This window comes from Octodon degus, unplaced genomic scaffold (genome assembly GCF_000260255.1).
Source record: "Octodon degus isolate 3935 unplaced genomic scaffold, OctDeg1.0 scaffold00012, whole genome shotgun sequence".
Taxonomy (NCBI): Eukaryota; Metazoa; Chordata; class Mammalia; order Rodentia; family Octodontidae; genus Octodon; species Octodon degus.
In genome coordinates this window covers 19311419-19338020 of record NW_004524588.1, presented here as the reverse complement: position 1 = coordinate 19338020, position 26602 = coordinate 19311419, and the positions used below count along the sequence as shown (strand labels likewise).

The 26602-nt window shown below is 40.0% G+C and overlaps 1 protein-coding gene across 2 annotated transcripts in view; it reads right to left on the bottom strand.

The window, feature by feature from the left end:
• Window positions 1-26596, bottom strand: part of Pdgfd (platelet derived growth factor D) — a 232152-nt gene extending 205556 nt beyond the window's left edge. For both annotated transcript variants that reach the window (XM_004626141.2, XM_023709548.1), the window contains exon 1: window positions 26247-26596. In XM_004626141.2, coding sequence (XP_004626198.1) covers window positions 26247-26370 — 124 coding nt within the window. In that variant the 5' untranslated portion in view covers window positions 26371-26596. The remainder of the gene's footprint in view (window positions 1-26246) is intronic.
• Between the last annotated feature and the right edge of the window lie 6 nt (window positions 26597-26602).

The following is a 26602-nucleotide window of genomic DNA, read 5'->3' as shown; positions in this document are numbered from 1 at the left end:
TGGGTGTGGTGGTGCGCGCCTGTAATCTCAGCTCTTGGTAGGCTGTAAACAGGAGGATCACTATGAGTCCAATCTAGTAGTGAGACCCTGAACACCCTGAGACCCTTCCCTAAAATAAAAAAAAAAAAAATTTTTAAATGGTTAGGTAAAATTATACATAATCAATGAGAATGCCAATAAAATGGAATTAAACCATGCTTATTTTTCAAAGAAATTCTACAAAGTAGTGTAATCTTGACATGTATTTTTTCAAATCAATTTCAGATATTACTATGATAATTTCTTGTTTTCTTTCTTGATACATGCATCCAAAGGTTCATTTTGCTATCCTCTGTCAGTTTTATCTCTACTTGACCAGAAGTCCTCAAATGAGAATTTTAGCCTAGAAGTTTTCTTATCAGAAAGCAGATCACCAAGCATCTCATTTTCTTTCCAGTTCACTGCCATCTAGAATGTTTAAAGGAAAACACTGGGACAATGACTATGTCTAAGGAAATTAGATGGCATTTCTTCTAATCCCTTCAAGGCATAATCATGAGACCAGAAGTACCACTTCTTGTAAATTGAAAACAAAATTCCATTTACAGCATTTTCCTCTCCTTTGTCACTACTCTGGGTGGTAAATCATCAGCTCAAGGTGCACCTAGCTCATTATTTGAATAAATATTTTGGAGTATCTATGTATTCCAGATCCTATAATTATACAGGTCTTGTAGACGGTGTAACAATATACAACACTTCTTTACTTTTCATAACCATGAAGACATCAGTTTGGATTTGGTGTAGGCCTTTTCTGACCTTTTCACCTAACAGCTCTTATTTTTTATAATTTCTTCCTGTTTCCTATTATTTATCTTTTCCATAATCCTGTGCTTTTTATCCTTTTTGACATGAGAAAGGCAGGCAAATAAAAGCATCCTATAAGGAAAGTAGACCGATAAGGTAGTTATTGCAAATGAGACACAACTTTACCCCATTATTTTGAAGTTGCTTCTTTGCTACTGAGAATTAAACCCAAAGGGCATTAAGAAACATCCCCAGCCCTTTTTATTTCATGTTTCTTTTCTATAAGTTTTAAGTCAACATCATGCTAGGATATCCAGGCAGTCCCTCTTCCACAGCCTCCTCTGTCGCTGGGCTTTCAGCCACGAACCACTGTACCTCGCTGGCAAATTCTTTATGCTGAGTATTGATGCGTTGGCTGAGATCATAATTCTCTCCTCAACTAACAAATGATTAGGCTTCCTTGGAAATTACAAGAGTATACTTTGCTGCTCTGTCAAAATGAAATGCAGGTCCCTCATATTAAACCTACCTTTCTAAGATGTTCTGAGGATATAATGATATGATGTACAACACTTCATGCACTGCCTATATTAGGACAGGATAAACTGTGCTACAGTAACGAAATAACCTTGATACCTCAGTAGCTTAATTCAAAATGTTTACTGCTCATACAAAATTTCAAGTAGTTTGAGTCACCCTGTCCCAGCTCCACCATCTGAACTCCAAGGTGGCTGCAGCTGGGAAGAGAGTGGTAAGTACACAGACTCTTCATTGACATGACCCAGACTGTCCACTGGTGTCCATTAGCTAGAATTAACCATGAAGATTAAGTCAATAGCATATGATTAAAAAATAATACCCAGGGGCTGGTGAGATAGCTCAGCAGTCTAAAGCACCTGCTCAGGCATGCTTAGGCTGTTGCAGGGGACAGCAGTTCCATCCCTGGCACCACATGTTGTGCCCTCTTCCCAAAAAATATAATAATAATGCTCAGCCTACTGCAATTGTCAATAAAGTTTCTTCATTCTATGTTTACTACAGTTAAATATCATTGCTACTGTATTAATATAATAGCTAAGTATCACCACTCATTAAAATTATCTACTTAAATAACATTTAAGTAGATTAATATTAACATTTAAGTAGATTAATAATATTGACATCAAATTGATTTTGAATTCTGGTTATCTTATAAAACTTCTTTCCCAAATCATAAAAATTAAGTAATATGTATAAAAAATTTTTCCTCATCCTATTTAAATACTAAAAAAGTATATTTTCAACTTTTACCCTTTATTAGTGAACTACAACTAGCAGGGAATACCTGCTGTGTACATTATTATAAACATTAAATTTATAATAAATACTCACTTTCTTCACAATGCTCACAATACACCAGTAGCACAGAGACATTTCGTTCTCTTCTTAGAATGTCCACACACGTGGGGCCATGAACGGCTCTGGAGTTTCCAAGCTGTCATGCTACCGTTTTTAGGGGAGATGAACACAGATTGGCACGTGCCTCAGAATCCTCAATACATTTCCTCAAAATCCACCAAAAAAGCCTTCCAGTATCCTTCCCATTATAGCTGAGCTGAAGTATCAGAAAACAGAAAAATACCTTAGATGCAATGCATTTTATAGATAGTTTACAAAAGAAAACTTTTGTTTACAAAAGAAGAATTTATTTAAAAAATCAGACATGTTTCCTTTCTACAGTAGAATTCAGTGGCTACTTTATCATTAATTTAATAGGCTTACTTGCACTCAACTCAAGGTCCCCCCGTCCTCAGGTGTCCCACCCAATTCATTAGCTGCTTGCGTTGGCATCACCCTAAACATATAATCTGGATTAAGTTACTTTGCTCCATCCCTACTACCTCCATTCCAGGTCAGGTCAACCTTATTTTTGACTGTGATGGCTTCAACTTAACCATTACTAGTTTTTTCTACTCTTAACTCATCTATGCGATATCTTTTCTCCACCATAAGCTACTACCCTCTTGACAGCCAGAAACCAAAATAATCTGTTTACAATTCTCCAGTGGAAGCCTTTCCCATTGCACTGAGAATAGAACATGGCCCTGCCCAAAGACTGCTGACAGATCTGCTCCTGCACATCCTTCTAGTCCTCATGCGTCACGCACACCAGATCCCGAAGCCTCGCTGACACAACACGCAGTATCACCTCAAATGTAGGGGCTTAGAGCGACACGAATGTGTTCTCCCACAGTGTTGGAGGCCAGAGGCCAGAAATCACCGTATTAATTGGCAGAGTTCTTTCCCTCCCGAGGGTCTGGGGCAGATCCACCCCTTGCCTCTTCCTGCTGAGGGCAGTGGGCAGCATTTCCCCGCTCAGGGTCGCATCCACTGCTCCAATCTGCTTCTGTCTTCTCATTGTGGCCCGAGGTCCTGTTCTGCCTGTCTAACCTCTTCTGCCTCTTTCTTACAAGAACACTTGTCATGGCATTTAGGGCTTATCTGGACAATTCAAAATGACCTTTTTGCATCAAAATCCTAAACTTGATCATATCTGGAAGAACTGTACCGGATAAAGTGACACTCACTTGCTCCGAACAGACGACTACCCCATGCTCCAGCAAGCTGTCCTTTCTGCCCCACCTTTATGTCTCTGTTTATGTTCCCACTGCCAGCAAATGTGCTTCCTTCCTGTGTTCAGAAAAATCTACTTCTTCATGTCACTGAGATGCACAGCCTCAGCTGAGCCACCTTTCATTTTTGCTGGTCTGAATATGTCACTTCTAAATAAAATGAGTATCTTATTAAACAAACAGTGCAGTCATATCATACATTTCATGATACAGTGTTTTCAGAGAAATTCTATGAAATTCCATGACTCCATTTGGTCCTTTCATTATCTGCTCTGACAATCCTGTAGCATCATGAACTTTTTGATGTACCCACAAATTAGGATTATGTGGACAGTAAGGACACTGGTAGTAGTGCACAGATCCCTAATTCCTTACACGGGAATCCCCTGGCCCCTCTGAACTCTCAGAGCATCCTAAAGGGGCTGAGGGTGGGGCGGCCACTTCTAGTGCATAAGGCTGAAGGGTTAAGAAAGATAATAAATGGGAAAAGGCACGCTCAGGAGCCTTAGGAGAAAGTACTATCTGATTAGTTGCAGAAAATATTATTTCTGATGTCCTTTTTAGAGTTTGTACACTAAAAACCAGTTGATTTTGAAAATTTTGATGCTTTTTAAATACTCAATAGATATTAAAAACTCAATACTTTGTGTTTTTTGTGATTTTTTTCCCTAGCAAGTACTCATCATTTAACAGAACTCACAAAATTATAATAATTCATCACTAGAAATAGTCTAAGAGATAAATGTGCACCTGGCAGGACCCATGTTTACGCACCTTGAGGACAGAGTAAGTTTACAAGGGCGACAGGAACCTAGAGCTGACGTGCAGGGGTGGCTCCCAGGGCCCCACCGAGATGCCCGCTGCTGGTCCTGGGCAAGCAGCAGGCACCCCACAGCAGTGGTCAGTGGTGACAAAGAGGACACTTTCTCCCCTTGGAGGGCGAGGACCTGAGCAGAGGACGCTCCATCCTGGGTGACACCAGGAAGTCTCTGGATGATGTGCTACAGATTCCTGCCCGTGTTTCACCTCAGTGTGCTGATAGAAGGCTGCTCAGACCTGCCTTCTTCTACACAAGCTTAGTCCTTACAAAGAAATTGTCACTTATCGTTTAAAATCAGTGAAGAAACAACTTTTTAAAGGAAAAAAAAAAAACCAAAGTTTATAGGAATCTGTACTGAATGAGACATAAGCTCCTGTGACAACAATCTAATTGCAAACACTAAAGACTAACACAAAAGCTAGGATAATCCAGTAATATTTTTCATCTAAAACAAAAACAGCACATACAACAGCGTCATTGGAATCAGCTTCATATTCTCTTGGTTAACAGAACTCTCTTTCTCAAAAGCCATTCAGTGACAAAGCTCTGAGCTTTTGCCATGTCTTAATAAATAATGTTCTATAAACCAAAAAAGCCAAAGGAAATATTAGGATGACAACTACTCATGCTGTTGTGCAAATTAAATTCTAATTAAACCGTTTGAATATGAGAATAAATATAGCTCAAAATTGTAATGCCAATTAGCATTTTGTTTATCTGTCATTACCATAAAACAAAGAGCAAATATAACCAAGCTACTTGAGTAAGGTCACAATTAGAGAAAATTATTTTAGCACAAAATGCAAAGAATTATAGGGAGATTCATACATCAGTATTTGGGAAAAGACAGCTTAAAGATATTGAGCTTAAACAAAATCATTTAGATCATGAAAAATCCAGCAAATCCAACAATTTTCTTCTTTTTTATGTATTTAGTACAGAGTCTAGAGGATCTCACTGCACAGGTCAGATTCATCATGATCCTCCTGTTTTCAGCCTCCCAAGTGCTGGGATTACAGGTGTGTACCAACACAACCAGTCTCAATCACCTGTCTCAATGCTCCCCAGGGACAGGGCCCACATAGCTAACTGGAGATCAAATCCTGGTTCCCTGCCTGCCTAAGCAGGTGCTTTAGTCCACTGAGGCATATGGCTGGCCCTAATCCAACAGTTATCTATTCCACCCAATAATCCTAGGTCAAAGAGTGCTCAGAAGTATATTTCTAGAAGTTTAGGACTATCACTCTCTTCTTCATCCAACTAACATCTGAAGGAAACACTCCTTAAGCTAACTTCAAAGTGATTCCTTTTCCTTCCGTGTCCTGTTCACCCTGCAATGCAGAGGGCTGTAATGTCAAGCTCTCTCGGGAGCTGCTGTATTCCAAGTGCATCCCTCTCGATAGCATACTAGGAAGAGAAGCAACACATCAAACCCAACAAATCACTTCTATCTTCTAATGGCCTTAGTGCTTTTAATATCCTAAGCCCTGCCTAGGTATCTGGGCATTTGGAATTCTCTTCAAGGGAATGGAAAACCAACCAATTGCAAATTGGGATGATCAGTTTTACTGCTGAGTTTTCTCCTTTTTTTTCATTCTCATAGTCAATAGCTCTTTGGGGGCTTTTATGATCTCATCTGGTAGATGTTAGCACATTTGTATATGATTCTCAGTGGCTCCAGTTCACTTTTCCATGGCTTCCAGGGTGGGAGGGAGGAGTCTTCCATGATTTCCAGGGAGGGAAGGAGGAGCCCCACCTTCTTATTGTTGGCTTCACTGTCCTCTCCCGCAAACACGACTCTCACTGTTCTCTGGCATCACTTCACTTACTATGGGATATGCCTTCTCTTCCCTGCCACCCTTCTCTGCTTAGTCTAGTTTTTCAGCCTGTGGTGAAATCCTCATACTTAGTTTTGCAAAACATCTCCATCTGTGATCGAATGATGTCCTCCCCACCCCAGGTGCACATGTGTTCATACCTGTGACTGAGTTTAGGATCCTGAGTGGAATTTATTGTGAATTATCCACATGAGGTTGAGTGCCCTTAGAAGATGGAGGTCAAGGAATATGGGTCCCACAGAAGGAAAAAGGGCAATGGGGCCATGAAGGCAGAGGTTGGGGGGTTGGGGCCAAAGCCCAGTAATGCCAGCAGCCAAACACCATGTTCCGAAAGTGCTCCATTGAGACAACTTAACTACACAGTCCTGCCACAACTTTAGTTGTGGACCTTTGGTCTTCAGAATTACAAGAGAATAAATTCCCTTTGTTTTCACCTACAAAGATTGTAAAAAATTTGACACAGTATTCTCAGAAACTAATGCATCTACCCTATTTCTAATCTTAATTTGAATATCACTTTTGAGATTCAAAGGACTTCTATCTGTAGGGTTAGCAGCCTTCCTTTTAAGAACTGTGTTTTGACATTGATCATATTAAACCACACTATTAGTGACACCATGCCTATATTTACACGGCTATCTTTATGTTATATGAGAAAATCTGACCATATGAATGTGTTCCGTATATCTATTGAGGCTCATATGTATAAATACGTACACACATGCATATCCACATACACACAGGTACCTGTAATTTCTGAGATCAACATCTTGTCTTTCTGCCCCTACACCTTACTAACAACATACGAGCAGTTAATATTTGTAAGATCCATCTATGGGATTTCTAATCTCATGAGTTCTGTCTCGAAGTTTCTAAGGTTTTGATTTGGCTAAATGAGAGTTTGAGGTGTAATTGACTGCTTTAGGAAAAGCTAAGTTCTTAGGAACTTCTTTGTAACTAGAGCAAGAAAGTGCATTCAAGAAGTCCTTTATGTCTTTTCAAAATCCTCTGAAGGAGGCTGACTCTTCACGACTCACCCCATGTGGCCAGCGCTGCCTGTAGGAGCCACATGAGGCGCAACAGAGGACAATGGCATGGGTTCTGTCTGCACTAGGACGTCAAAGTCACCTCAATTTGGGGGTCCTAAGTGGACCTCAAATTCTCCTCCTCCCTACAGGGAGTACTCTAGGGAGAAGGGTGTCGCTGAAAGCTGTGTGCCCCTTGGTAACCTGGTGCTCACAGTTTATAGAGAGGCGATGCCCTGCTTATTTTTAGGGAGCTCAAAAGATTTTCCTTATGTCTTGCATTATTAGACTATACAGTGGTCCCCCACTTATCATGGAGGTTATGTTCTAACCACCACCACTATAAGTGAAAATCAGTGAAGTAGTAACATTATGTTTTCATATATATATATATATATGCTTTATAAACCCTTTCCACACTCTTTGACTAGTTCCCACACTTTTAAAAACACTTCTAATGTTCTTAACCAATTTCTAAACTCATAAATCCATGTAATTTTAACAATATACACATTAGGCACGGTACTGCAAAATCCCGTGGTATAGTGAAAAGTTGATGCTAAATAATTTAGATTAATATTTTTTTGAAAACCTGTGAAACAGTGAGTCCACAAAAGTTGACCTGCTAAATAGTGAGAGACTACTATATAAGAAACAGGGTATGACCATTAATGCTTTGTAGGGAAATTGATATTTTCCTCCACTAAACATATAATTTGAAAGATCTAGTTTGGAATGAATCCCCGTATGGGGGTGGGGTGGGATGCAGGGCTGAGGAAGGAGCACTGAAAGTTCAAGCCCAGACTGGAAAACTTGGTGATTTAGTGAAACCCTATATCAAAACAGTAATAGGAAGAAGAAGGAGGAGGAGGAAGAGGAAGAGGAGGAGGAGCAGGAGGAAAAGCGGAGGAGGAGGAAGAGAGGAACAGGAGAAGAGGAGGAGGAGGAGAAGAAGAAGAGGAGGAGTAGAAGAAGGAGAAGGAAGATTAAGAGGAGGAGGAAGAGGAGGAGGAAGAAGAGGAGGAGAAGAAGAGAAGGAGGAGGGGAGAAGGAGAAGAGGAGGAGGAGAAGAGGACGAAGAGAAGAGGAGGAGGAGAGGAGGAGGAGAAGATGAGGAGGAGGAGCAGCAGCAGCAGCAGCATTCAAGATGCAGCCCAGTGAAAAGGCCCTGGGTTCATTAACTAGTTCTCTCCTGTCCCCCTAAAAGAAAAAAAAAAAAAAAAAAAAAAAAACAAGATCTGATGTACTTTATATTTCTGAGGAGGAGCTGTTCATTTTAATTTTGAAAGGAAGCTATAATTTCCTTTATGCTCTAAGGAGCACCTCCATATCAAAAACTATTTGCCTGGCCTGCTTTAGAAAATCAATTAGACATTTGGGTTTATGATAAAACAATATCCAGGATCCGTTCCTAGCCTATGTACTGCAGAAAGTGCTAGAGAGGAGCAAATACGCATTACAAAGGGATCTAGAGCCAGTGCTTGAAGAATTAAAGCATTTAACCCACCAGCCTTGAGACTCTGCAGACCACACAAGCCACCTTTAGGTGGAGAATCTTGCCCCCGCACTACCCAGCAGGCCCAGTGCCTGATCTACAGTGAACATTCATTAAATGACTATGAATCAAACACAGCTCACTTCAAATCCCTGCTTAAAACCAGAAAAGGATTCATCTTTTCTTTTCCTTTGGTTGCATTGTAAAACTGAGTTCTCTATTTTTCAAATCCAGTTAAGTTTATTTAAAGAAGGTTCAGTTTTTATGTTTCTCCCAAAGATTAGTTTGCACTATGTTTAGGCAATAACAGAAGCTTTGATTGGCAGGTGAGGAATGAATTTCATCCTGGCTTCTGTGTGCATTTAGATTCATGTTTTTATATACAGGAAACAGATTGCTGAGTAGACTGCTATCCTATAAACAGGCTGCCCACTTTCCCGGCCTAAAGTGTGCTTGAACACATATGCCCCAGGTAGTGGAACACAGGAGGCTAAGGTTATAAGTAATAATGACAACCAAAATGGAAAACCATAAATTCTCAACTCTTTTGGTTTTTGGTTATTTTGTGTGTGTATGGTGAGGGACGGGTCTCCAGGGTCTACAGGATTTTCAGGGTCTCACTACCTAGATTAGACTCATAGCAATTCTCTTGTTTTCAGCTGCCCACCACCATGCCCAGTCTCAATTGCAGTCTCAGTGCACCCTGGGCATGGGGCTAGCATGGCATGGCTGGGATTAAACCCAGCCACTGCACTCTACCTAAGCAGGTGCTTTAGTCCGCTGAGCTATCAGGCCAACCCCATAAACTCTTAACTCTTATCACTACTTTTTATTAAAGGTTAAAAAGTACAGCCATTATATTTACCACATAAAAGTCCACACTGAAAACAACTCTGAAACTCAACCAATACGTTGCTAGCAAAGTCACGTTAACTGTTCTCTTTGATCTGTACTGAGATTGGCAATTGACACACCTACCAATAGACAGGGGACACAGAAAGGCCATAGAAAGAGCAAGAGATGAAAAGAGAAAATATTTAAGTCCCACCTGTGCTCTATGTGATGCTTTATTGACCATAAGTAACAAGATGAACACACCTGTTTCTAAGAAGCTTTCCAGCAGTAAAATTTAGGAGTCGGAGATGGCATGATGTAAATACATCATTCTCATAGTGGTTACTACCATTCATAGCAAGATATATTTTTGGTCATTTAAGATATGCTAAAAATTGTGTAAACATGAGAAGCTACCCTACTAAATACACAATTTAATATAGGTATCTAAGTTCTCCTTCATTTATTAAATTCTGTTGCCTTGATACTGTGATACATGTTTTATATACAGCAACCATTTAATCTTCACATTCACTTCATAACATACGTGGTTGTGTTATTAATGTCATTAATTCTGAATCCAAGAGCAGCTGAATACACTTCTAGCAAGTGGCAGGGGCAGGACCCTGACTGAGGTCTTGTCACCCTTAATCATTATTCCTTACAATCTTTCACAGGCTAGATTTTCTTTACAAGTTAATGGATTTCATTAAGCTCTGCTGATCTAAATTGGATGCAACGTGAAACAATGCATGTATCTCTTTGAGATACTATTTTCCAAACACACAGTGTTAACCCTTTCATTCAGCATAGCTGGACTAGTAGCAGATCGATTAAAATGCCAGTTAAAATGGAGAGCTTTGCGTTTTATGACAGAATAAGGTATAAATGTACATTCCTGTGACTGAGCTCTAATGAGGCATACAGGCCTTTTCTTGAGTGTGTCTCACACTAATAAAATTCTTTCTAATCATAAATTCATAAGCTACAACCATAAGTTATCCATAAATCTATTTTTTGTCTCCTAAAAGCAGAGAAAAATATAAAGAGATCAGTGAAGCCATACGCATCTAAAGCTCACTTGGATAGGGCGCTCCTCAGGGAGGATGCGCGCCCTTGCATAAAGAAGAGAAACCCTTGCCCTCTCTATGCTGTCACACAAAGAGGCGAAGAGCAAAGACCACGTGAGGCTGCAGAAGGAAGGTGACCAGTATAACCCAGAATAGTGGCCTCGTCAGAAAATGAATTTCATGGCAACTTGATCTTGAACTTCCCAGCTTCTAAAACTATCAGAAATAAATATGTTGTTTAAAAACCACCACATCTGTGATATTCTCTTATTGAAACTCAAGCAGATTATTACACTAACCTAATGATCTTTTAAGCAACTCACCACTGGAGTTGGTAGAAACATTCCATTACATATGATACAGACAACATTTCCTGTTTTATTTTTATACTTTGCTGTGTAATACAATGTTTAATTATGTAACTGTACAATTGGATGGCATATGTTTGGGAAAGAATCCAGCAGACCTTTGGGATATGCACATCTCGATGGTGGGCAGAAGCATGTGCCAGGAAATTATCACAGCAACAGTACAATTACTGTGGGGATGAGACACTTCGAATGTTTTATGTGCGACTGGACCGTGTGGTTAATCCAGCTCTTGCAGTAACAGAGCTCCTCCTATGCTGATTTGTTCATTTCCAGAGTATACTTTCAGTTGTTTCCACATTTCTCCAGAGCAAGCTTCAAATGACAAGAGAGAGGCCTTACTACTGATGGTACAGATGTCCTAATAGCTGGCACTTATCCAAAGGGGGGGCACTTTCTTTAAGAAAAGGTACATAAAATTCTGAATATAAGATTATGTAATAGTGCTTTGCTAAGGGCCATATGAGGAAAAGAACCTAAACCTTAAGCCTTGTTTGTTGCTGAAGCTGAACTTTCTTTGAATTATACTACATTGATTTCATAAAATTATTCAGCAAATACTTACTGAGTACTTCTGTGACACCAGCCAGGCACAAAGAGGCTAAGTCCATATCCCTAAAGAGCTTATATTTTTAGGGGGAAGATACAACATAAACATAAAAAGAAATGATGTAATTTCAGGTAGAAGTAAACAAAAATGGTACACACCAGGCACTAAGGTACGCTTAAAATATGACTGTTTTTAAAATCACTTCTTTGCTAAAAAATGAAATGTGCCTTTGGAATAAACTGTTTTCAACAACACAAGACACACATGGAACTGCTAGAACAAGACTTTCTAATCCTGTGTAGTTGTTTTGAAAATTAGGTACATTATGTTGTGGTCTTTCTTGTGATGAGACATCAGAATGTACCATTTGGATTGAGTTCTCTACAAATAAAAGTAAATTTTACATCACTGAAAGTTTTATAGGTCATCATTATTATAATGAGCCCCTCATGGAAAGAGAATTCAATGAGATGTTCCTAAAGCCAGTTAATGAAAAAATAAAACACTGGTACAAGTCATTTTACTTAATAGAATAGTTCTGCTTGTCCAAATTATATGTAAGTTTAAGGCCAGGTCAAAAAGCCACTGAATACCTGGGTAACTACGATACTTGACAAAAGTAAGAATGGTTTATATTTATATAATAACCTCTATTAATCACTTAAATTTCAGACCACATTATAAACAGGAAACCTAAATTTTTTCAATGTGTAACAGTTTTCATAACATTTAATTTTCCGAAAATAACATGCTCCAAATACATGCTAAGAAATCTAAAGTGATAGAGATTACTTTATATCAAATTTACACACGAATGGAAGAATTTTGTTTTTCTCAAATTTTTTTTTTTACTGACTAGCTAGGTGAGTTGATTTTGAGTTTATTAAGTGGCTGTAATATTTTTTTAATTCTTGAAGAAAATGTGAAAGTAACCAGAAATGCCATCTGCACTGACAGTGGCACAAGAGTAAGCCCAAATACAAGCTACATAGAATTTTCCATGTTGAATTGTTGATCTCTCTATAAAGTGTCTTAGTTGACCTCAACATATTGAAACAAGAAAACAGACAAGTGCACTTGCAAACTGTAAGAGCTTGTTTTAAATATTGGAAATAGATCAATAACTCCTGCTAGGCTGAGTAAGTGATCTTCATATTTACAACTGTGATGTCCCACATCACTCATGGGAACCCTGCTTGGCATTGCAGATTTGATGAGATGGGGCACATCCAGGCGGCATGGTCACAGATGGCCCTGCACATTTATTTATTTTTTGTACTGGGAATTGAACTGAGGACCTCACGCTTGCTAGGCAGGCACTGTGCCCCTGAGCTAGATGCCGGGCCTGCCCTACTCATTGAAATGTGACTAGTCTAGAATCAGATGTGCTGCAAAGGTACAATTCATGGAAGGTTTTTAAAGACTTTGTGCAATCCAAAGACTTCTAAAAGACATCTCAATATATTAGAAATACTTAGTTGATACTGAAACAAAATATGTTATATAAATTTATCAAAGTTAATTTCATGCACTTTTGCTCTTTTAATTCGCTAGTAACATTTTTAAAATAAATTTGGCTTATATACTCTTTCTTGGACAATGATGATCTACCAAGACAAGATCTAGGTCCAGTTTTTCAGCTGGAAGTCTTGGGCTCAGAAATTCAACTGGAATTTTCTGATTTTTGCCCTATACTTAAAATTACTAATAATTTTAGTATTTGCAAATATTTCATCCAGATCCATCTTTTCCTCATTTCTACTACCTAATGCACACCAAGGTCATCGTTATAACTAATAATCATACTACATCAATATACTCTGCCCTTCTCCTCACCCAGCTTTTCCTTCCCAGTGAACAAGTTCCTTCCTTTTCACAGAATCTATCGTACCTTTCAGGTTTGATTTATTCTTTCAGGTCCAGACAATTTCTCCTGATCATTTATAAGGAGCAGTTAGGTCTTAACTTTTTTTTCCCTTTTTAATTTCTTATAACTTTTTTCATTGTTTTTGTCTTGCTTTATTTTTAACCAATTTTGCACCTTTATATCTGGTAACCTGAACAATTAATTTGAAGATAACATCATTGAGTACAGCAATCATTGTTGGATTCCTATTACATTGTTTAGTGATACTTTGTATCATTTCTAATGCTTTTTTTTAAACTATTTCGATATATATATATATATATATATATATATAGTGCAGTAGTAAGAAATCTGTAGAGGATAGTAGTTTTTATTATTACATAATCACATAATTAACAAAATATTTATCACATCATTTTCAATACTTTATATGCAGACTCCAGTACAGAAATGAACAGAGAGTGGATTCAAAATGAAATATTTATTTATGGAATAAACAAATGAACAAACACCAGCCAACAAATGATTAAATGACAGACTGGATGAAGAGACAGCTTTAAGAATCAACTTTAATGAAATAGGTTTACTGTCCCTTTCATCATCTGAGTAGAAGGTAAGATTCAGAGTCAGATTTTCAGACCTTCTGACAGGGAGATAGGACAGAAATGAGGTTTGTCAACTACAGAATTCTCAGGGGTAGGACTCTGAATGGATAACTAAACTGTTAATATAGATTTACTGGACTATGAAAGTTGATAAATGTTTGTGAATTTGGACTCACCAAACCAACCAGCTATTTGTCTTTCATATGAAAAACCTAATATTAGTTTCCTGTGGCTTCTGTGACAAACTGTCACCACATATTAATTCTTATGCAGTTCTAGAGAGGGATGGTTGACATCAGCATCTGTGAGCCAAAATCTAACCACTGGCAAGGCGACAAGCCCTGTCTTATTGCTGGCAATTCTAAGCCAACCAAGCATGCTATCTTTTATCTGACATAGAATTTGAAAATTCTGCGTCATAGAATTTTCATGACATAGGATTTTTTCCTGACTTAGGATTTTCAACAAAGTCATTTTGGAAACAGCATTGACCCTTCACTCCACGTCACTGTAGTCGCTGTTTTTGTTGTTTCTAATTTTAGTAGCACCAGTGGTAGAACCCAGGGCTTCAAACATGTAAGCCTGAGCTCCACACCGAGGCCTCTGCTACTGCTTATCATCAATAAGAAAGTATTTTGTCATGCTAGAAGTACTTGCGAAATATGAGGTATTCCTTTCATGTACTCACAGTCAGGAGGATCGCTTATCTTAAAAGCGTAACGTATATTTGATCACTTCGTGTTCACTGGAAGGCATTTCCTGCCCATATGTTTCTCTCTTGCTTGCACCCTCGCTCCCACAACGTTATAGTCAGTGTGCTGGTGTGGCCCAATCTTCTGGCAGAAAGACAACATTGACTTTTTGGTTTCAAACTTTATTAATTTTCTTTTGAGTGCCAGCCAGTGAAATGGACAAAGAGGACACACCACCTCGTTGTGAGTTAGCACACACATATCAGCCGATATCATCTATGCAAATAAACAAATCAGTGCTATTGTACTTATTTCATGATAGAAATAGGAGGTTAAATGAAAGGAGTAAGTGATTGTACTGGGAGAGGCCTGGGACTACATAAAGCGATTCAGAGCAGGGGGATCTCTGCATCTAAAATGCAACACTTGATCTGTATAATCACGGAGCGGCTCACCCCAAAGCCACTGCGATGTGTCTTGACCAGCAACCATGAAAGGATTAGTACTGCTAAAGAGTGCACCACCAGAGAAACAGTTTAGGGCCGGGGAGATGACTCAGTAGTGTAAGCGCTTGCCTGGCAAGGGCAAGGGCCTGAGTTCAATCCCCGGTTCTGCAAACAAAACAAATTTAATCATTTTAAAAACAATTATTTGGCATTATTACTTGATGAATTATAGGGTTTTATGTACCAGTGAGTTCGCTAATTATAAACCCAGTCAATAAAATTAAAAAAAAAAAAAAAAGAAAAAACCAACCCAAGTCTAAGGACACAATAAAGAAGCAGAAGAGAAAATGCCCACTGAAGATTTATATACACATAAGCAACAATTAACATTTTGGATAAGACAAGATTCCCGAGAGATAACCAGTGAGAAAAGTAAGAAGAGCAGGCAGGGTTTAGAGCCTCAGAAAACATGCCAGTGTTTCTGAGGCAGGTAGGAAGCCCCAACAGACCTCAGTAATGAAAAAAGAAAAGAACAAACTGTATCTAAAATGGAAGAAAAAGATTGATATATATATTCAATAGACATAGAACAATGTTTATGCTTAAAGCAGTGTTTTATCCACACAATGTTGGCGTTGTAGGGCTTGCTAAGCTGCAATGTGGTAGTTCTGTTATTTAAGTTTTTTAAAAAATTAGCATTTTTATATTAACAGAATGCTCATGACTTTATAAAAATATTCCTTTTTTACTGTTCATAACAGTTACAGGAGAAAACTGAAATATAAAATATCTTTTAAAGCCTTTTACAATCTTGCTTCTCCAAAGAACCTAGAATGTACTGTGCTAGTTTTGGCTCTACTTCAGGCACTTATTCAGACCTGTCATTTAGAGACAGTTAAGGCAAACTCAGAGCCAATTACCAATCAAGGAAAGAGACTCTTTCAAGAAGAAACGGGTCAACCACAGAAGGAGCTTGGACGTGTCTTACTAAGTCCGTCCAAAACATTCAGTGGTGAACTACGGAGGATTTCACGTGGGTACAGGAGATGAAAGGGAGTACAGATGCAGAGTGGTGGTGAGACCGAGGAAGCTGATCTGGTGATACAGTGATGAGAAACAGCGAAGCGACTTGTGTGTGTGCTATGAGACAGAGCAAGGATCTGGAGCATCCTTTTGGCCAAGGGCACAGATCCACCAAGAAGGGAAAGAGGAAAGATTCAAAACAGCAGTGAATCTTACAGATTCAAGTGATGGGGCTAACAGAATCACCAAGAGGTGGAATCAGGCAAAGGAGAGGGACTGAGAGGACAACACACTCAAGCACAGATTGACCAGAAAGAAGCCCGACATGCACAGTGTTGGTGTCTCCCTGTTTCGAACAAAGCAGTAGAGTGAGGATCAGGTTTGCACTGAGACAACCACAGCACTCACTGTAGCAGAGCCTTTGTCCAGCTAGATTATTCAGGAGATAGAGATCCGTGGATATCGACACGTATCTATGTGTCTGTCATAACATGAGCTGCTGTAAACCAGGTTCTTTGGTGCTATAATAGTGCAGCTGCTTTTAGTTTCTACTGAAGAAATAGATTTTGCATCTGTTCCAGCTAAATTTCATCTTGATCATTCAGCCCCGTATTTCAACACAAGAACATGTGGATTCTTCGAAAACTTTCACCAGTAGGTTCATTGTTTGTTTTTGTAAAGAAAGTTTTACCGACATTTAAAGCTTTTCAGCCATCCCTACTCACATACCATTCCTACGCCTGCCCTTATGCCACACTGATAGCACTGAGTAGTTTCAATAGAGACTACACGGGCTGAGAAGCATCAATGTTGACTGTCTGGCCTTCATATCAAATCTTCTAGTGTCTGTATCTAATTCAATCTATCTGTTAACTTTACAACTAAAATTTGCCAGGTGTATGTGTTGTCTATGTCTTCATTCAATCTACTGAGATTTTGAATCCAGTAAAGTCTAATACAAAGTGCCAATAAGGATCCTGTTCAGCTGCCTCTTGACTACCAGAGGGCTCTTAGTTACCAGTAGAAGAGTGATACTAATGCTTTATTGTCCTCCAAAGTACAATCATTCTTCTCTATAGATATTTGTGACAGACAGTCTCACTTTCCTGGCTGGACTCCACTTTATTCTTAAGCAAGCAGCATGTCTAGCTTATGAATTTGGTAAACCTATCAGATTCAGAATATGAACTTTCCTTTATGGCCCAAGCACATCATTTTAAAAATCATGAGCTGTACTGGTTGTAATATAGCAATTTCCTGGAGAGATATAGAAATAGGTTGGGATCGTTTACTTCTTATTCAATAAGAAGCCTAAGCTGGCTGTGCTTGTGCAGGTCTCATGAAAAATTTCTAAGACCTAGAAACAAAAGAAGGCAAGAAAATCCTTAGCTATTGTGGTAATGTTAATAGTGGGAATAACTCAATCCAAATATCTCCTGAAATTCCATGCTTCTGTTCAGTGTAGATATGGAAACCACGTGAATAAGTATGATGGCATTATATAGAAGGAAAAGACAAACAGTCTCCCTGTGTCTACCGTAGGAACTTCATAAATGCAGTTATACACACTGTGATGGTGATTTCAGATTTTACCTGAATCTGCTGTTTATTCCTTGCTTTATTTAGTTTTCCAAATCTGACTTTGCCAAATGGCTAAATTCCACATCACCACATTGTTTCAATGCTGTTTGTTAAATGTTTCAATGAATTGCAGAAACTGTCAGCGTTTTCTCACACTGGGTGTGAAAAAGCTTGTTCAGAACCAACACAGTAGTGAATTCTGTTCACAGCACAGATTCAACAATGGTCCCCAAGTTCCCAGGCCAGAGAAGGCATGTGGATTTCAGATTTTAATAATCTGGATCTTACTGTGTACAGTATGAAGACTACAGTTCATAACAGCAATCCGTCCTTGAGAATCACCAAGAGTTCATCTGGAGCATTCTCAGCACACGCACATATTGATGAGGATGTGTGCAAATGTGTGCAACGATTGCCTCGGCGTGGCCACGGCGTGATGCAAATGTCGCTCAGAACCACACACTGCACATGATAGGCATATACAAGTTTGAAAATTAAGCAGAAAATGAATATTTCAAACAAGTCCTTTCAAGTTAAAAGCAAAACATGTATTGAACACTACCAACTTTCATAGTGATGCTCTATAAAAGTGTTCAAGTAAATAAAAAAACCCTTAAAATCTGAGAAAAGTTCACCCCTGTGATGAAAGCCAGCTCACACGCTGGGGCTGCATGACCTCCACAGAGCTTCCCACACCCTCGATGTAAAGTCACTCAGCTGCCTGCCTCACAAATCACCAAAGGGCACGTTAATAATCCATCCATAGTGAAGTTAATATATTGATGTCATCATACCAGAGTGAAGATAGGGCAAAGATATATTACAGTACCTACCACTGGTGCTTGTAGGAAACAAAGCATGTTTAATTCTTCCAAAAAAGTTCTCAGGAGAAAATATTTCTTGTGTGTGCACAGCGCATGTGCACTGCAGTGTCCTCTGGGCTTATTGCTTTATTCTTGTGTGCGCACAGCGCATGTGCACTGCAGTGTCCTCTGGGCTTATTGCTTTATTTATGGCTTGCTTTGGGTCTGGAAATACTACACAGAGAGGCAGGACATTTTCGCTGCAGCATTTGTCTCGGACCTGATCTTATTGCTACGATATATTCTCCTTCTTCCTTTCTTTGGCTTAAATTGTTCATTACACAAAATCTATTTAATATAATTTTATATAGCTTTTGTTTTCTATAATTTTAACTACAAAATGCTGCCTTTCAAATGCCATTAATTCTGAAATGTAGTCTAAGGCCATCCCTACCATCCTGAACGTGCCTGATCTCATCTGAAATGTAAATATCTGAAATAACTGAAAGTACTGTCAAACCCTACACAGCTTACTTTCACCCTTGACATTTTCTTAGTGATACCTCAGTTAGAATTAACAAAATAATATCTCTCATGCTGAGCTGCAGTCATTCAGTCATTTAGGAGAAAAGGATCTCAAGAATATCACCAGGCAGGGGGCACAGACTATTTGGAGGAAGTTCAGTAGGAAAATCCCTATCCTGTACTATCAACTGACAGTGAAATAAGGCAGTCTGTCCACACTCCTCAGGTGGTGCGGAGTCTTGCCACTGGGCTGACCACAGCACTAGCTCGGCTTCCTCTCGGGAACAGAGCGCTCAGTCTTCCAACACACATGGCGCCATGTCTGTCTCCTGATCCAATCTCAAAGGCTTCCCATTGCCCTCAGCATCAGGGCCAAATTCCTTCACTTTGCTTTCCATATCTTTCACTAACAGACACTTGCTTACCTGGATTTGCACCTCCAAATCTTGCGAAGTGTTGTTCTATCTGCTGGGAAACTCAAGTCACCCTCCCTTTCAATCCCGCCCAACTTCTTGACTCTTGCTCATCTTTCATTGCTGGTTCAGATGCTATTCCTCAGGAAGGCTTTCCAAACTCTAAAGTCTCCAATACATGGCTCTTGTGAATTCCTATAATTCAATGCCCGTGAAAGTGTCTATCACACTATAGAGGGCTTTTCCACTGTATCTCAACTACAGTATGTGGACAGAATGTTGGAGATAAATTTGGAGTTGTGTTGAAAAGGGGGCTAAGAACCTGATGCTAATGTGTGTGGTTGCCTTGTTCCTTGCCTTTTAAAACAATTCTACAGATTCATTTCACTCTCCAGCACGCTGTACAAAATTAAGCCTAATACTTGAGACCAATTATAAGTTGCACACTGGCAGGAATCATGTATGTTTTGTGCATATTGTCCTAGACAACTGAGCATCTAACACAAGATATGGAGGATATTAGGGAAGCAAAAAAACTAAACCTCAAGTAAGTAATAAGGCAAAAGTTAATGGAAGATTCCAGGCTAAAGAACTATTTGTGTTATCTTTTGTGTTTGGTGAAAATCTAAATTAAGTAAAGAATCACTTCAAAAGGAAAAGTTTGAAAAGATTAGGCAACTTAGACACCAACTCAACACTACCCTAAAACCACCTTGATATTTTGCGAGAGATTAACGTAGTAGCTAAATGTTATAGCATATGTGAGTCAGAGACATCTCCTTACTAGCCTACCAAAAACTTTCCTATTTTAATAAAATGATTTCATGAAGGCATTCAGGAATTGTCTATTGAAGTGACCAGACCATTGCAACGGAGAACATTTAAGAGCAAGCTCCAGAGGAAAGGTCATGAGCATTCTGACTCAGCTTGCAAGACTCACACTGGCAAGGCCCTGAGTGCACATGTTCGGATCCTGCACCACGGCATGATGAGGCTTCTCACTGGCCAGAAGTGATGGAGGACTCAGAGGGCTCTGCTGCATGGCTAGGTCCCACTGCTCTGAAAACATGCAATGTTACTTTCATTCATTCACCAAAAGACAAGGTCCTGCAGACAAGACTTGTCTTCATGCAATGACCTTACAGTGGTCAGTACTGCAGTTCACAACCCAGCGGCATCTTCTCCTGTGCAACATCCAGACACCTACCTAAACTCTCAACTCTAAAAGGATTTCAGTGAAATAATGTCCTTGGTGGCAAGTCATGCCCATGTTGAGCTGAAAAGTGTAGAATTGAGGCTCTGCTTTATAAGATTATGAATCCATTATGCTTTGTGTCTACGTGTCCCCCAAAAGCCTCATGCAGTCGTGGGGCTGCTTCTGGAATTTGTGACTGATTATTGTGGGTGTGGGTGCTGGACCTGTCCTGGGGCAGGTAATTTGCATTACAATGTAAGGAGGGGAGAGGTGCTGGCTAGCTGCCTGGGCTGCTGCCACTCCCTTTGCTCTCTGCTCTTCGCCACTGCCATGAAAGGTTGGCCTCTGCCATGTGCCATACTACCTTGGAGCCAGCTGAATATGGACTGAAACCTCCAGTAACTGTGAGCTAAATAAACCTTTCCTTCCTTCATTTTGAGTGTTGGATATTTGTCTCAGCAACAAGATAATAGTAACTGAAACAGAACTTTTAATATCCTTAATGTCAAGCACAAGCTATGATTACACAAGAACAAGATATTCAGACATTAGAGTGATTCTAAGATTTCAAATACTTACAAATAATTTGTTTATATTGTCCTGGTGTGCTGCTTTCTGTTTAATCTCTGATCTTAGCAACAAAGTCGATGTTCTGTTCTCAGTTATAATAAAAGAATGCCATATTATTTAAGAAAGAAGCTTCACTACTTTGAAGTCTATGACAGTGCAATTAATAAAACTACAGGCCTGTTGTAATAGAGTGTAATTGGCAATTCAGGGAGCCGGGTGAGGATAAACTGTGACAGCTTCCCTGGACGTCAAACAGCCCCCTGTGGCACACACAACCCAAGTTGTGCACCACTGAGCTAGCCTACCTTATACACAGCTGGAAAGACAGTTGCCTGGATGAAAAGAAACTAGCACAGACATCCTAGTAGGAGCTACTTCAAATCACAGTTAAACTTAACAATGTAGAAGAAACCACAATAACAAAATGAAAGCTAAGACAAAAATAGACAAATATTCTTCCTACCAGGAAGAGCGCTCTTAGGCAGAGTATGCTAGGTGAGTTGGCAGCTATTCTTGGCTATCTGGGCTAGAATAATTTAGAAATGCAGGCTTCATGGTTTCCAGCTAAGTAACTGATTTTTTTTTTTTTTTTTACTTCTACAAAGCCTCTTGCACCCTGCTTATCTGTCAGACCAAGACAAAGAGCACATGTGAGCAATCCTTCTGGAGTTCTCTTCTGGTGAGTATCTCCAAGATATAGTTATTTCCAATAAACACTTTCCTAAATTCCTTTTTCTGCCCATGCTTTCATTCTTAGAATTCGTGAAACAAGTAGTTCAGTTTACAAAAAAATCAACTGCTTTACTGTCACTGGATAATGAGACTAGCTGACTGAAGTACCATTATATTAACCAAAGAGAACTAAGTCTAGAATCATTTATCAGCAACACCTGTATTTTGGCAAAGCAACAAAAGGTCACACTTGTATTTTTAAACCCATACTCCGGAAGTTCTATCTAGTTAGACTTTTAAATAACTAAGTAACCATGTCAGTTAATTGCTATCTTTATACTTCTTGACCCACAGTATGAGTTCACACCAGTTATTATTGCAAAAGCACCAACTGCAGAGGCACTAAAGTACAAATATGCAGGCACTACTGTTAAAATGAATTTTTTCCTTGTTTTGAGGAATGAGTATCAAAAGTAAATCAATTTATTGTAAGAAAAATAAATTTGATAAAAAGAAACACAGTAAGATGTCGGTTCATGGGCCAGGGAGATACCTCTGTAGAATAAGTGCCTGCCTGGCAAGTGCATGGTCCTGAGTTCAATCCCTGGTACTGAAAAAAAAAAAATCTCTGTTCATGAAGCTTCTGTTTGCAAACAATTCCATTCTCAAAAGTGCTCAACAGAATTTTGTTTCCCTTCACAAACTTTATACCGGGTGACCAACACAACCCTGGGTACCTTCCCCAAAATTATAAAACAAATTATATTTGTGAACTGAGGTACCATTTTATAAACATTCAGTAATGTTCTTCAAATTATTATACTTCAATCTTTCTTATAGTAGAAGCTTGATTCCCCTGGAGAGAGGGACTAAGTTTCAAGTACCCTCCTTCACTAGGCCACTTTCAGTCTTTCTACAGATGGAACATTCTGGAGATATTCCTTAGAACAAGAGATGATTGTACTGGAGTCTTTGGGAAGGCCAGAAGATGAAGGCAGACCAACCTCCTATGATGGCAGAAGACTATCGCAGTCCTAACTCCATGTGTCTGCCTATCATTTCCTAGCTACTCCAGTTCTCTGAAGCTATTAGACATGAACCAAAGATGAGGGCTTTTTTGTACTCAGTTGGACAGACTCCAACACACCATGTGCCTTTTTTGCAAGACAATTCCCTTTTTTGTTCCTTTCTTGATCCCAACGTTAGGCAGCAACCAAGGATGTGAGCAGGAACAAATGTATGTTAGTGAGCTACAAAGATGCTTCCACTGCCAGATAAGAGTCACTCAAGAGTCACAGCTACTGATTAATTGTGATTGTCAACCATATGTAATTTGATACATTTTCGAAGCCCCTAAATTCATGTTTGGAAAATTTTTATTTTCTGTATTTCCCCTTACTGTATTCCACACCCAAGTCTTCCTCAAGCATATATTATAGTTATGTCCTGCTCCAGATACAAGTACTGTGCCAAAATGCATCATGCCTCTTTTTACTTATAGGTGGATGGATGAATGTATAAATAGATGGATATATGGATGGATAGATGGACAGATAAATGGATAGATGGATGGATGAATGGATGGACAGACGGATGGATGGATGGATGGATGGATGGATGGACAGATGGATGGATGGATGGATGGATGGATACACAGAATACAGACAGGTACCAATCTCCCTGAGAAGTCCACTCTTTGACTTTTCCTCCTCCCATGTATCCCCAACCTTTGATAGTTTCAAGTCCAAAAGTTTAAAAACCTGACCAAGCAGTGGTGCAGCCTGCAATTTTCTCCATTCCGGAATGAAGACCATTTCATTTTTTAAACCTGATAATCAAAATGTCATGAATATTTTCTTCTCCAATGAGCCATTAAGGAAATTTGGGAAAGAAAGCTGAGAATTTTGGAAAGCAGACGCATGGCTTAACTTAGTAAGTTCCTAGTTTCTGTCAGCTCAACTATTGTCACCAGGATTTCCTGCTGATACCCAGATGCTTTCCAGAGCTCTTTTCCCTAGTCTCTCATCAAAATTCTCTGGAATTATTTCTCGATCTCTTTGATTATCAACCATAGACTCTCAAAAAATCATTTTAGGCATTTTTCTAATCACCCTCCCTATGAAATGTCAGCATCACAGATATACTATATATCTGTTGATGGATACTGCCTCTCTGGAGGAACACAAAATATTTTAATGCCTAAGGCTTTCTCACTTTCTGAGGCCCAGTCATACTCTCTCTGAAGCATCAATGATGTTCTCCGAGAAGGCACAGAAATTCAAGAATATCTGCCATTTGAAAACTTTTCAAACTAATAACCCATTGGGAGTACTCATTAGTTTTAGTCCACATAAAATGATTTTTGAATGTTTACTTTTCCTCCATGTTGTTTCTAAGAGGAGATGGATATTGAGAAAAATATTGAACAATTTGAACTAATCAAAGTGTATATGTCTATGCGCATATTTTTAGAGTAACTAAAACATGTTAGCTAAAATATAAAGAACTACAAACACAGGGCAGTTTATAAAATCTGGATGAAACAAAGCATTTCCCATATTAAGTAGGAAGACGAATAGTTTAACAGTGAAATCTGAAGTGAGAATATTCCCTTCCAAAAGAAAAAGAAAAAATCTTCAGGACCACATGCCTAGGGTTTAACCAGCATCTTGGGTTAATGAAAAATGGTTACATACTTTTCATATTCTGTCCTTGACTTCTTGTAACCGATACATGTACTTTGGAGACTAAGGATTACAAAATTATGAAGTCATGCAGATCATAAATGGCATTTTACTCTATGCAGCTAAAAGGGCATAAAAAGTCCAAACTTTAACAAGTCTAAAAAAAAAATCCACTCGGAAAATATTTGTCTCTTGTGAAAATACTAAGGAGCAAAACAAACCCTAAGCATTTGATCTTAAGCCCAAACTGACTTTTGAGTTTAGTAAGCAGTTTTTGTCCTTTATATAGTCAAAAATGCACTCCTGGAATATTTCACATTAAAAACTCACTATTTTAGGAGAGCTGTGGTCTCCCATGCCATGTATCTTACTACTTCAGATTACTTGAGCACACTGAAATCCAAGTTACTTGTCACCAAAAAATATAACAAAGTTTTGATTAGTTTATTTTAATTTGTTTTGTTTAGACAGACTCTTGCTATGTAGTTCAGGCCGCCTTGAACTCCTTAGGTATGCCAGGCTGGCCTTGAATTTACTATGAAACCCAGGCTGGCCTTGAGCTCAGGAAAGTCCTCCTGCCTCAGCCTCCTGAGGGCTGGGATTACCACAGTTCGCCAAAATTTCTAGCTTTTTCTTCCAAGTCCTAAAATTTTTCAGTGAAGACTAAATTAAAGATACATCCAAAAAAAACTCATGAGAGAAAGAGACAGCTCACAGGAATCTATCCAGACAGTCAGCTGTTGCCAGCTCAAACAGTGAAAGCACTAAGAGCAGCCCGCTGATCTGGGGGCGGGGGTAGGGGTGGGGAGGTGGGGGGGGCGGTGAGGTGAAACTCGACCCAGGAGGGGAGAGAAGAGTGTTGATGTGGGAAAGCCCAAAACTTGCGTGTCTGTTTAGGTACAAAGCAAGAACAGCTGCAAAGTGCTGGGAACGCCAGCTGCAGCTAGATAGCAAAGGCTGAATCATCTTCAGATGGTGGTGGAAGCCCCAGGAAGTAAATAAACTCCAGCCAGCGTCCCTGGAACCCCGCACCCAGGTGTCCTCCGGAGCAAACAGAGACAATCGCGTGGCCTTGGGACCTCGTGCAAGAGAGCTGGGTCGGGATGCCCGCTCCTTTCCAGCAGCTGGAAAACTTGGTGAAAGGAAACTGCAGCAGAAGCCCGGGTCCCTGCGCTACCCTGGAAAGCCGCAGCCCTCCTCCCAGCCTGAGAATCTGAGCCACTCAGGACTCCGGTGCGAAAGTCACTGAAGGGAAAGAAAGGGCAACACCGCCTGCCCCCAAAATAAACAACGCAGCGGCGCACTGCCGCTCCGCTGCGCATTCAGCCACGGTGCTGGCGCAGTTCCTCCCCCCCCCCACCCCCCACATAAATAAGCACCACCGGGCGAGGGCCACCTATCCCTAGTGCCGGGCTTCGCTAGCTTCCAGTTCAAAAGGTGAAGCGTGTGAACCCGGACGGCGCAGCCTCAAACTTTCTCCAGCTGTGGAAGAGACGCAGCAGTCTGGGATGAAGGCTACGCGGGCACAGCTGATTTTCTAGGGTCTGGCGAGAGGGACCACCTGCCCCTTCCAGCCGCCCACAGACGCGCCCCACACTTCCAACCCCGTTCTGGAAGGAGGGGTTCTCCTAGGACTGGGGACCCGCAGTCATCACCTCCCGAAACAGTGCATTCAGTCCGCGTTCCCGCGAAAAACGGGGGCAAGAGAAGGTTGCCTAAAGCAGAACATATATTTTTTTCAATTAAAAAAAATAAATAAATGAGCCGCTTACCATCTCGCCTAAGCTTGGCATTGCGCAAAGCTCTGATGGATGCGGTCTGCGGAGTCGCAGAAGTGTCCCGAGCGCTGCAGAAGTTCAGGCAGATTAGACTGTAGACGAAGACGAGCCGGTGCATTTGGGACTAGAGACCTAGGGTCAGTGTCTGTCCAAGAAAAAAAACAACAAAATCCGACTTCCACTCGGGACGGACGCCCGCGGCCCGGCTGCTGTGCTCCTCGCCGCGCTCTGCACAAACTTCCTGCCCGCGGAACTTTATGAGCGCGGTGGGTGCCGCATTGCCTCGCGGTGCCGCCACCCGGGGACGGGACGAGCAACAGGTTGGCTCTGGTCGCCCCCTCCGGTGGCCG